General features: G+C 31.3%; 2 protein-coding genes across 8 annotated transcripts in view; one reads left to right on the top strand and one right to left on the bottom strand.

Annotated features, from left to right (window-relative positions):
• The window catches only part of LOC101901211 (transcription intermediary factor 1-alpha), a 63,264-nt gene extending 58,463 nt beyond the window's left edge, over nucleotides 1–4,801 (top strand). For 2 of the 7 annotated variants that reach the window (XM_020038430.2, XM_020038429.2), the window contains exons 9-11: nucleotides 451–820; nucleotides 889–1,012; nucleotides 1,767–4,801. In XM_020038430.2, the coding sequence (XP_019893989.1) occupies nucleotides 451–820; nucleotides 889–1,012; nucleotides 1,767–2,123 (851 nt within the window). In that variant the 3' untranslated portion in view covers nucleotides 2,124–4,801. Of the gene's footprint in view, nucleotides 1–450; nucleotides 821–888; nucleotides 1,025–1,766 lie in introns of all 7 variants that reach the window. The other 5 variants (XM_020038428.2, XM_059118126.1, XM_011296139.3 and 2 more) reach the window with 3 other exon arrangements.
• Nucleotides 4,802–5,595: 794 nt separating this feature from the next.
• On the bottom strand, nucleotides 5,596–12,650 carry LOC101894933 (meckelin). The gene is made up of 9 exons (XM_005188203.4): nucleotides 12,286–12,650; nucleotides 10,878–11,578; nucleotides 10,114–10,437; nucleotides 9,260–9,895; nucleotides 8,918–9,190; nucleotides 8,320–8,859; nucleotides 7,730–7,817; nucleotides 7,493–7,656; nucleotides 5,596–5,779 (listed from the first exon to the last, which is right to left on the bottom strand). Exons 1-9 carry the CDS (start codon nucleotides 12,503–12,505, stop codon nucleotides 5,699–5,701), a joined length of 3,027 nt encoding a protein of 1,008 aa, XP_005188260.2. The 5' UTR covers nucleotides 12,506–12,650; the 3' UTR covers nucleotides 5,596–5,698.
• Between the last annotated feature and the right edge of the window lie 463 nt (nucleotides 12,651–13,113).

The raw sequence follows: 13,113 nt of genomic DNA, 5'->3' as shown, positions 1-13,113 counted from the left end.
TTTGATTATGCCCCTATCCAGTAACTCTCTCACACACACATATATACAAGTATTTTATGTTCCCTCCTCTTTAACTATCGACATTTTTGCTAAACTCTAAAAACACACCAGATTTCAATACAAAATACCCTGAGAAAACACAATCCCCCTTTTTTAGACAAATTTGTGTTTCTTAACGAAATCCAATAATAACTTTTTTCAAATAATTAACCAATTAAAGTAATAATTTTAGCTGCTGGTAGTTTTTTATAATTACTCGTAACTTTGCTTTGTTTATTTCTTTTCTCAAAATATATCAATAATAATCCAAATCATTAACCCCAAACGCTCATTGTTGTTTGACCAACCAAACCAAAATCTAATTCATGTTGCCATTAATTAAATGAAAATCAATATATAAATAAAATATAAAAAAATAAATATCTATGCAAACACATAACTAATCAAAAGTCCATAATAATAATACCAAAACTACCGAAAAAGATGATCCCAATGAGGATTGGTGTGCCGTTTGCTTGGATGGCGGCGAATTGATGTGCTGTGACAAGTGTCCCAAAGTTTTCCATCAGAATTGCCATATTCCTGCTATTTCCTCATTGCCGGACGAGAGTGAAAGCTGGCAATGTCTACTCTGTGTCAATCTCAAGGAGCTGGCCAGTAATCCGGAAAATCTGCAAAAGAATGCCGGTGAACTGAGCCGTTTGGAATTGCAGATACTGCAGCGTATATGCTTGGAGCTGTTTTGCCAATATGAACAAAGTTTACATTTCCGTGAGCCAGAGCCACCATCAAATACGGCATACTATGAAATTATATGCAAGTGAGTATATTATGAAATGTTGTGAAACTAATGTATTATTAATTATGCTTCTTTGTCTCTGTTTACAGTCCAATGTCACTGGATGTCATACGCACACGTCTGGATCCCTCAAGTCCCAATCATTATAAGGACATTGCTTCATTTATAGCAGATGTTCGCTTGATTTTTAAGAATACTTACCTATTCTATCAAGTGAGTAATATGGTAATGATGCTTCATTTTTTTTATTTTGTCTTACACATTCTCCTTTACATTTCCTCTCTGTCTATCGTTAATTAATTTAAATGATTCAAATACAGTCATGTCGATAAATCTGAAAGTTGTGTTTGAAAAGCTGCAGATTTGTTTTTAAATTTAAAAAGGGATACAAATTTGTTACAGTCCCAAGACTACCAAATATTTACCCATTTTATTCAAAGGTATATCACCATCACTTATTAATAAAAACTAGGTCTGTTCAATGGCGAAGGTCTTCAAATCCTATGTCTACTTTTTTTAAATAAAAAAGGGATAAAAATTTGATAGAGTCCCAAGACTGCCACCAATTTACCCAAATTATTGAAAGGTATATCACCATCACCATTAATAATTTTATGCTGTAGTTTTCATAAGTCTATTCAATGGCGAACGTCTTCAAAGCAGTTTGTTGCTGTTTTTTTATCTCACCCTGTATATATGGCAATAAATTTGAGGTTTAAATTGCCACCAAATGTAAATTGCAATATGTGGTTAGTTGGTAGTAAATATTACAAATTTCTCATCATAACTCATAATTTTTTTCTAAATGAAATGAAATTTCAACACAAGATTTTACTGCTAAACGAAATTCACCCTCATTTGATTCTCTTTGTAAACATTGTTTTCCGTTTCATTTCTTTAGACAACATAGAATTAAACGTAAGTTTTTTTAATTACATCACATCCCATTTTTTTTCTGCATTTCTAGGAGGACTCGAAGACCTATACAAATGCCAAATATTTGGAGAATTTCTTTGAAGAACAATTGCATAAATGGCTACCAAGTTATGCAAATAAAAATCACAATAACAACAATTCCAATGTATTGCTAACAAATCCCCTAACGAATGGAGGCGGCAGTAATGCTGCCTCAACATCAGCATCACCGGCGCCGGGAGCACCCTCCCCATCGCTTGACAACAGCGGACGTAAAAGTGTTAACTCTGCCATACTTAATATGAATACCAATAGCAATGGCAGCACCGCATCTTTACATCGTTCCGGTGATGATAACACCGATGATGGGTGCAATCCGGCGAAGAGAGCGCGTAAACAGACCGAATAGGGTAAGATCATTGAAGACAATCTAAATATATTCATGGAAATATTACAGAAAATATAGCATTACGCCCATTTGCAGCCGAATGCAAAATAACAGTAATTAATCTTGAAACAAAACAAACAAACACACACAATTACAAAACCCCTTCACAAAAAGATGTAGTGGAAATCGAAGCAGTTCTAAAGAACAAATAGCACAAAAAATGATAAGATTTTAAAACTATCAAAATGACTCGAAGTTGAGGAAATAAAAGATGTGCGATCGCTTAATAAGAAAACCTTCGACACTTTTAAATCTTAGGGAATAATTGTAACTCCCTTCTCATGAAATTAGAGAGAACTGATTTTAACAGAGAGAAAATACTACTTCCCATCTAACCGATCTGACAAACGTACTCTCATACAAAGACAAAAAGTTAAACTTAATTTTGAAAAAAAAAAAATAAAACCAAACATATTATAAACGATGTGTAAACTTCATCGCCTAAAATTGTATAAAAAAACCTCGTTTAATTCAAAGAACTAATGAACAAAAATTAATGAAGAAGAAAAAAAACACTATAACAATTTTTATATATTAATGTAAATACACTGAAGAAATGGAACAGAATAGGAGACCAGAAACTCCTGTTATCGTTTAATATTTATAAGAAAATACTACACACAAAACAAAACATAAATCATAATGAATTTTCTATTAGACATGCATACATATAACATTCTTTTGTAAGCAAAAAGAAAACAAATATATGCATATATTGCAAGTATTTACTGTATTCATTCAATTATAAGTTTATACATAAATACATTCAAAGTTCATTACAAGATTATTTTTTTTATTTGTGTATGTATCATTTGGGGGAGACCCTTTACATGATGTTTCATATTCTTTTCTATTATTTAAAGAAAAAATATTGTGATAGTTTTTATATTTATATTACAAAGCAAACACGATTTATAATAGTCGGTTCTTATTGAATTATTTTACCATTGTCAATTTTCGTTTTTCTTGAGGATGTTTCCCCACTAAAAAAAAAATAACCCAAAATGATTATTATTTTTTATCATCATCAATGTATACGGCTAAGGCTACTAGAAGACATTATTTTATAAGAATTTAAACAATTAAGTTTTGTTTTATGTTAGTTAGACGCACTATACAGAGGATAGTGTGGTGCATCGTGGGTTTGAAGCACAGAAATCTCATTTTATATTTCATTTCATTTTTTTATTTTGTTAGTGGAAATTTTGGATCCAAATGTTGTCTAACTCGCTCAAAGAGATTAATCAGATATTTTATTGATAACAAAGTGAAATGTTAGTAGATTTCTAATTCTTTACAAAATTGAAATACTTGAATTGATTAAAATGTGTTGGGCATTAAGATCATGTCGTGTAAATTTATGCATTCTTCAGAGTATTTTTACACTTATTCTTTGGAAAAAGTTTCACTGCTTTAAAAAGTGTCTATATTTATCTTTTTTTTTTTTTAATAATTTTGGACATGATAGAAAAATTAAGGCCTAAAGGAAAAAGAATTCTTTCATTATCAACGACTCCAACAGCATTAACAAATAACAAATTTAAAAAATACAAACCTTTATTTTATTTATTTTTTCTTTAAAAACACACACACGAACATTATAAACATATCTAATGAGCGCATTTCCTTCATGACCTTCACGCTAATTTCAATTCCATATTTTTTTTTCGTTCTTTATTAATATATACAAATACAAAATCAAGCTGAATGCAAAGCAAGAAATAATGATAACATAATCCAAAAATTAAAAAAGTATTGTTGTTGTGTAAAATATAAAATACATTTCAAGTAATAAAAAAAAAACAATTGTAGAGATTAACTAAGCTATGATAACAAAGCATTAGATTTTAGAGAAATATATTGTGAAAACATACAATATTACAACACACTCACACAGTTATATAAAATATAATTAAAAAAACCATTAAGTAATTATTAGTATGTTTTCAATTAGATTAGAAAGAAAAACTCTAATTCTATATTTTTCTTTCTTATAATAATTAGTATGTAGAATTTCCAATGTCTAATTGTATGTACTATATATAAATATTGAAGAAAAAAAAACAAAACCGAAATTAATTTAAGCTCACATCCTAAATAGAATAAACAATATATATATAATAAGCGGGAAGAAGTAAATAAAATCTAGGAATTTCAACAGAAGACAAGATGAAACTCAAAATCTGAAACTCATTAGTTTTAAAAACTAATTGGCAAGATGAAATTAAATATTTAACTATTAAATATAAATATATATGCATAACAATATCTTATAACAAAATCAATAAATAAACAAATATTAAAATTTCACTGAACACACAAGCAACACCACATTCGATTAAAATGGTAACTATAACCAACCATACCACAAGTAGTAGTACCATTCAGATTTAGCATAAATTAAGTCATTGACAAAACAAATGTAATGTTTTCTCCAAACATGACAAAATATGTTATTCAAAAATAAAACAAAATAATAATACTGATCACAATAAAGAAAATACTAACTCTACTATGTAAGGAGAAATCTTATGCAAGGAATCGTTAAAAAAGATTGCCACTGACGACAAGTATAAAACCAAACATTTTCCAACTCTTTTATGTTATTATTTAATAAAAACAGTGATTTAAACAAAAAATACCCTTAGATATACAATTTCGCCTAAAGTGTAAGTGCATAATATCTCCACCAACATTTTTTAATATTACCAACAACAAAAAAACACACACACCCATGTCATCTATCTTCCCTGCATCCACATTGTAGACATAATAATAATTTAGGTCCTCTATTACTCAGATTTCAACATCATCTATCGCCTAATACCATTTTGAATTTATAATTGTTTTTATTTTTTTTTTTTTATTATTAATATGGATATGATTTGTTTTATTATTACCACACACACACACGAAAAAAATACTGATTGATAAGTTTGTAAAATGTATTTCTTAATTTTATCTAAGCAAAACAAAAAAAAAGTAAATAATAAAGCAACAACAAAAATTACAAAAAATAAATAAATAAACAAAAAAATGCATATACATATTATCTTATAAATAAACTTCGTATTACATGTAATGAAACAATACAACTTGGTGTTTTATTTAGAACAAGCTCTTTGGGATTTAAAAGATGCACACGAATGCCAGAATTCAATGCCTTATAAGTAAGTTTTCATTGAGTTGTTCCTTTTTCGGTTCTATATTTAAATACAAACTGGACGAAATATATGAATTGAAACTGTTAGAACTATTTCAACACACAAATCAAACACACAAATGTACTGTAAGTAACGAATTAAGAATATGGGGCTTGCTCCCGGCCTCAACTGTTCATGCCACCTTACATCCGAAAAGTCTTTTTTTCTTGTATTGTAATGCCTTTTACAAACCGATTTGCCGTTTTTTACCGACAGCATCCAAAAAGGTATTAACTTTTATATTAAATTTATTATATTAAATTATTTTAAACACATACAATGTTTTATTAAAAGAACTGAACAATTATGGAATTATATATCTTCCGCAAAGTTTCACATTAAAAACCGCTTGTCAATTAATGTCTTCACAGAGACATTCTCCTTAACGAAACTCACAAAAATCATTTGCAATATCTGAAATGGTATTAAAGTATACATAGACATTAGTATTATGTTATAGAATTTAGATAACATACAAAATCTTGGTTACTAATCAAACCACTAAATTCGTTTTGCGTTTTAAAAACGGAATGGCACCGGAGGAATAAAAACAATTACGTCATTTCTAAGAAATGTAATATGTTGTATTATATGTATGTATTTTTAATTGGGTAATTGGAGAGGGAAAACGCAAAATTTTTAAAAAAAATATATCCTTCAAATTACATTCCATTTTAAACCCCCCCCCCACCTTGGAAAGGAGGGCATTTTAACTTTGTCATTTCGTTTGTAAAATCCCTAAATATTCGTCGTAGATCCCATAAAGTCTATATATTCATAATCAGCATAAAATTCTAAGTTGATTTAACGATGTGCGTCTGTTTGACGTAGAGCTTCAAAATTTGGTAGAACAATTTGTTGGTTGGTATCGAAAATACATCGCCACCTACATATCGTTTTGGTATAGTCCCCATATAACGGTTCATCCCGATATTCGGTAATTTGATTATTTTGCCACAATTTTCCCCGGATATGTCTAAAAATTGGTATTTGTAGGTCATAATGGATTCTAGCTCGTCTCTGGCGAAAAATTGTATGTATAGGTCCACGGTTTGGTATAGCCCACATATAATAGTACCTCCCCATATTCGCTTTTTTAAATATTTTTGCCACATTTTTCCAGGGATTTGTCCAACAATTTGTATTTGTAGTTCATAATGGGTTCTAGCTCCGGTGGCAGAACATTAAACCTATAGCGCACATATAATTATAACCACCGATATTCGGTATTTTGATAATCCTAATCACATTTATCCACGAAATTGTTTAAAATTTGGTATTTTAGAAGATTTGGTATATGACAAACCTTGAAGTATAAAATTGTCTATAGAGGTTCCCGCTTTGGTATGGCCCCCATATAACAGCCTAACCCAGTTTATGGTATTTGGAAAATTTTAGCATAATTATCCAAATGGTCTTACTGGCATTTGCAGTTTAAAGTGGGATAAGTTTTAATTCAGATACATTTATATAAAACTGTTTTGGTGGAGGATATTAAAAGTTTAACCCGGCCGAACTTAATGTTTTTTAAAAGGTTTTATTTAGCTCACCCCGTATGTTTTATTATTTATTTCTTATTCTTGGGTCAAATTTAGTAATTCAAATTTCACCATCTTCCTGACAACCGATTAATCTGAAATTTTGTATAAACTTTGGATTTTGGTGACAATACAATTATGTTTATTCATTATCATTATAAATCCAAAATGGCGGCACCTTCAAAATGGCGGATAACGTAGGTTTTATCAATCCCATCAATATGGGTATCAAATGAAAGGGCTCAACAAGCAGAATACAATATAATATAAAAAATTGAAATCCAAGATGGCGGCCGCTACCAAATTCCTGATAATAATTTTTTCTCAATTCCACCAATATGGGTATCAAATAAAAGGGCATGACAAGAAGAATACATTATACTACACAAGTCCAATATTTAAGATGGCGCAGCCACTAAATGGCGTATGCATATGTTTATAATTCCCACGACTGTATTTATTTTTTATTATTTTTTTGGTTTTTAGTACATTTATCTTAAACACTGCAATGTATGTTTAAAATAAAACCTTTTAACTTAAAAAGTTTTTTACCTATTTTTTACTTGTTATTTCTTGTATGTTAACTTACCTTATTAAACGAATAAATTACAATAGCAGCAGCCAACACAGAATGAAACATCAAATATACAGCCAAAAACAAGAGAAATTGCACCACAAATATTTGCAGTTCATTGCCATAGAGAAACATTTGACTAAACGACAGATTTTTGTCAATGTAGAAGGTGCCCTTTTCTAAAATCATAAAAAAAAGTCATTAAATAATATATTTAAAAATATAAATGTATGCATAATTGCTATCACTTACGATCTGTTAAATAATTATCCAATTCACAATTGAATAGACTTTCCACAAAAGTTTTTTCCTTAATAATATAATCCATGTCTTTAATACCCTGAAATAGTAACAGATATTTATTGATAAACACTTTACAAAAAATTTCAGCTCAATGTGCTGGGTGGAAGTTTATTTTCATTTTTGAAATGATAGCCCTCAATGATTATACTATGACCCCCAAAGGAATATTTCAACACAGGTCACGTTTTACCCTTAAATGTATAAAGAGATGGCATTATATCAATTATTGGTGTTATTGTAACTCATTTCTGAGACATATGACTTCAGTCAAATAGAAAGAGGAATAACTTGTAGAACATTTCGTTCTTATAAATTTTTATTTTTGATATTTTCTTAAATCAGACATTTGACACCCAAGTCCTCTGCAAAACCCTATAAGTAAATTTTATGCCAGGCCCTTGTAGGCGTTTTTTCTTTATTTCTTAAAAATCTATATTTTTAAGCACAAAATTCATTCATTCGAAAACTTGACATGGTCAAATTTTTACTTCTTTCAACGAGGGCCATCCTCCCCAAATACTATTATTGAGAATACTCACATGATCAATGAAAGCACAAAAGAAACGATTTACACTGCTAAATGCAATCGATGTTTTCTCCAGTGAACCTTCTATTGTATTCAATTCCTTGGGATAATTTGTAGAATTCCCTCCCACACCAGTATTGGCGGTAAACGAACGTTGATATGGCAGCAGTAATTTATCAAAATAATTATTTAAATTCTTCGGTGGCATTATAATATAACACTGATCGGTATCGCTGAGTAAACCACGGCGTCCACATAAACTTTGTGTTTCACGTTGTAATTGCATTATCATCGTGGTCATATCCGAGTCAGCAAAACCATGCGGGGAACGACCATGTATGTAATAGCCATAGGAAGGCTCCTTCAACACAAATACTGATATGTTAGCCAATGAACAATGTTCGGTGAATTTTTGCAAACTATTGCCAAAAATGTGTGGCAAAATCATTGGTTTGAGAAAATATTGTAGGATATAAACACCCGAATAGATGAGAGTGATATAGAATATCTCCAAGGTAATGTCATCTTGGGAATGATTGATCAAATTGGAAATCTAAAAAAGAGATTATTTTAATTTATTTTCTGAAGGAATTCCAGTTGTAGAATATTACCTTCACTATTGTATAGGTGGCTATGCCTTGCACCAATGTTGATGTCTTTTGTTTGCCGCTCAAATGCAACCATTCGTTGGCCAGGAATATGCTACGCCATGCTGAGACATTTGTCTCACTGATGTAGGTGCGCACACTTGAGCAAACGGAAGACGTTTCAAGATTGTTTTTCAAGTTGAAATGATTGGTATCACCACAACGTGGACGTTCCCAGTCAATAAAGAAGATGTTGAAATGTGATAAACGCCAAAAGTAAATGGCCACGAATATCAACTGTGGGGAAAATAAAGAACAATGGACTAATATGTTTTGGAAGCAAAATTGAATAGTATGTGTACCCACCTTTAGAACCAATGCAGCATAAACTATTACTTCCAAAGAGCGTTGGTCTTTGACAATGGGTACGGTTAGTTCCACTGTAGTTTGGTTTAAATAAGTCAGAGAGTTGATGATTACACAAAGAAGATAACACAACAAAAACACTAGTGCCATATAGGATATCAAATGTAAAAGAAATTCTGTAAAATATGCAAAGTGGCAAAAGTCTTCATTGTTCGGAGCCAGATATTGCCTTTTACGAATATTTCGGGCACGAATGAGGGCCGCAACCACAGCCAGCAGTAAAAGTATGGGCAAAATAATTTCATTTGCCAATTCACCATTACTACCGCCGGCTCCCTTCTCAATACGCCGATTGCTTATGATAAATTGAAATTTCAGTGGCATATCCAGTGTGGTATTGTTCGTGAATTCAATGTGGCGATATCTCAACTTTAATATGGGTATGGAAATACGATTGTCATCGTGTATGTCGTAATGTAACTCTAACTTTTCCACATAACGCAACGAACGATAGAGCAACAGTTTGTGAGCATCTTCATAGATGGCTGATATCTTTGATGTTATGGAACCATGACTTCTGTGAGTTTCAATCATTTGAAACCGTTTGACCAATTGCCAGTCTTCTTTTTGGGGGCGCTATAAAGACAGGCGATTTTAAACCCGATTATAATCCTTACTAAAATGATATTAGCATACTAAATAAGCTAAAAATATAGAGGTATGTGATGGAAACCGTTTCGACTAGTCTTTGCATAAATGGATTTAAATTTCGATTGCTTAATTCAAATCGATTCCATTTCCATTGCATAACTGTCAGAATTATAGAAGTGAAAGTGATTTGCGTTTAAGCTTACCTTATTTTCCAGAGTTATATCCTCAATCAATATTGGTATTGTATGCAACATCATTCTATGTGACTCATCAATGTTGGAATAATTTAAAAAGATGCTCATAAAACGTTGATTGCCAAACATTCTTGCCATGTCCAAAATGTGCTCCAAAGTTAGATCACATTCGATTTTATCATATTTTTGAGCAAATCTAATTGAATTTTCACTCAGTATCCAGGAGTTTTTATAAAAAGGGCACAAAAGTAAATCTTGAAATCGTAAAGGTCCCCATCTCTGTAGTGTACCATCGAGGGCATACGAAACAGTGAAAAAATTCAAACGATTATCCTGAAAAGGAAACAATAATGCATAGCCTTAATGAAATATTAAAACATTAAAATTGGATTGCTTGGGTTTTAGAAAGCATATATTTTTATTGTTGATTAGAAGAAATTAGGAGTTCATATATTGGGATATTTAAAAAAGTTCTTATTTTCAACATAAAAACGTTCATTTCTTAGTGGTGAAAGGAAAAGGAGGTCTATGCTTTTCATTAGTATTTTTGTAAGCTTTTTTATACCTTCCACCTTGAAATGGAGGATATATTAACTTTGTCATTCCGTTTGTAATATCGATATCGTTTCAGATAAAGTTCTCATATCACAGGTGTTAAGGTTTGCTTTACTCAAATCCCCAATCTAAAATACATTTGTCACAGAAAGCCCTGCTAAATATGCCGAATGGAAAGGCAATCATATGGACACCTTGTTATACCCCTGACAACTTACCTCACTTTTAGCGTCCAAACTAAAACGAATATCTCGAATTGGTTCCCTTAATTCCTTCGCAATTTCCTTGCCTTTGCGATAGTACAAAAATGGTTTGATTTGCAAATGGGCCATTTGCTCGTCAGCACTGCCATAGCGATAGACCACATCGGATGCTTGGGATAAAAGAAACTTACTACATGGTGAATTCTTGTCGAAGGAATAGAACGAAAGAATACACAAATTCGCCAATTGATTGCACGCCGTTTGATTGTTGAGAGCCATGCAAAAGAATGCCACAAATTTCAAATTTCCAAAATGTTGGGTACTGCTTGCTTGCCAAAATGAGTTGTAATTCAGATACGGTCTCAGCAGACCATTTGCTATGCAATAGCCTTGATATTGGAAATTATACTCCAAATCACATTTATCGCACAAGCCATCATATTGCCAATTTAAATTTGTAATTTCAATAGATTTTGAAAAATCTACAGCTGCTGAAGTTCGCGTACGATTAATGTATTTATATCGGCAATTGAGTTTTGGAAGCATTTCCTGATCCGTTTGGCAATATTGTGGGCTTAGTAGGGTGATATTCTTGGTGGGTTTTGTGCGCTGTGTGTTATTGCAAATATTTCCACAAGTTCTATACGCTTTGACCGTATCGTGAATTGTTGCAACAGTTGGCGAGAGATTTGACATGCTGCAGGAGCAGGAAAATTCTGAAACAAAATAAGAAAGACCACTTGTTTGTGAGCTGCATATGAATGTTAAATATGTCTGCATTTTACAAATTTTGAGGAGTGTGGGAAAAATACTTTCCCCTTAATATATTCTTTCTTGTCGCAAAAATAAAAGTTAAAATACAAAATATGTTTGGTTTATTAATTCTTTCGTTCCGTTTGTAAGACATCCAATAATATTTTAGACTCAAGAAAGTCAATATGCAGCTGAAAATTTTGAGCCGATTTAGCTATGTTTGTCCGCAGGGTATAAAACTACGATTTTGCTTCGGCTGTAGTAGGCATAGTCCCCCATCGACTGATTTGACGTTATTTGGTAATTTTTGTGAAAACAGAAATTCCAAAAATTGAATAAAAATTTCTCCATAACATGATTTAATTATTTTGAAGATTTTGAACACGTTTGTAAATAAGTTTTAACACAGCTTTAAAATTCCAAACACAAAAAATGGTAATCCATCAACTTTTAAAGAAAGTCCCCGTATAACAGTACTCCCCGATTTAAGTATTCTGACAATTTTCAACAGATTTGGCTAAAACGTAAAAATACTCAACTCCCCCCCATTGTTTCCCTCAAATTACGACATTGCATTTAAATATAATTTCCAATCCACACCCATCCCCTAATAACACAGCAACATTCGCTTCTAGCCATTAGAATATTACGCTTACACAACAATACTTACTATCGACGGATGGTTGCAAATTTTCACCCAACATCTTGCAGGGGACACAACGAAAATAATTCAAATCGTAAAATTCATTTTTAGCACAATATTTTACATCTTGGAAGGTGAATATGGTGGTTCGATTATATTGCTTATCACGATCATGGCAAACGACGAGACAATTCAAATTGAATACAAGTACCGTTACAATGGACACAAACGCAATATGGAAGCTCATTATTGTTTTTGAATATATTTATTTGATTAAAAACAAAAAAAAAAATATATGTAATGAAAATTATTATTTATTTTATTTTTGCCTTCTTGTGAAAGAGTTATTTTCTTTTGCACAACCGTTGTCCCTCAACTCCTTTTTATAACTGAATACTTTTTAGTGAAGGATTAAAACTATTTCCTTCAACAACAATACTAGCTGCGAGAATAACAACAACAACAAAAACGATATAAAAAATTCACCTTGCACGGTTTTGTACGAATCACGTTGTTTTTTTTTTTTTTTTTTGTCATACTACTCCCCAGACATATTTACATAAAATATAGACTGAAAACAAACGCATGTACCATTGTAATTGCAATTCCACAAATTGGTGTGATGGAAATTTGTAATGCTAATTTTTATTATTTAGGGGCCTGTCGAAGGACCCGTACTCGATAAACTAATCAAAAATTTCAAAAACATATTTGCACAGTGTTTTTTTTTTTTTTTTTTGCATTCACTTTCAATGTCTGGTGTATATAAATTACAGTTAATCCCTGTGTAGTTATTATTTACATCAAATTGCAACATAAGTAAGAGTATAATGAAGCTTTGGAGTATTTGTTTTA

This window comes from Musca domestica, unplaced genomic scaffold (assembly GCF_030504385.1).
Source record: "Musca domestica strain aabys unplaced genomic scaffold, Musca_domestica.polishedcontigs.V.1.1 12, whole genome shotgun sequence".
Classification (NCBI taxonomy): Eukaryota; Metazoa; Arthropoda; class Insecta; order Diptera; family Muscidae; genus Musca; species Musca domestica.
This window is presented reverse-complemented; position numbering and strand designations above follow the sequence as displayed.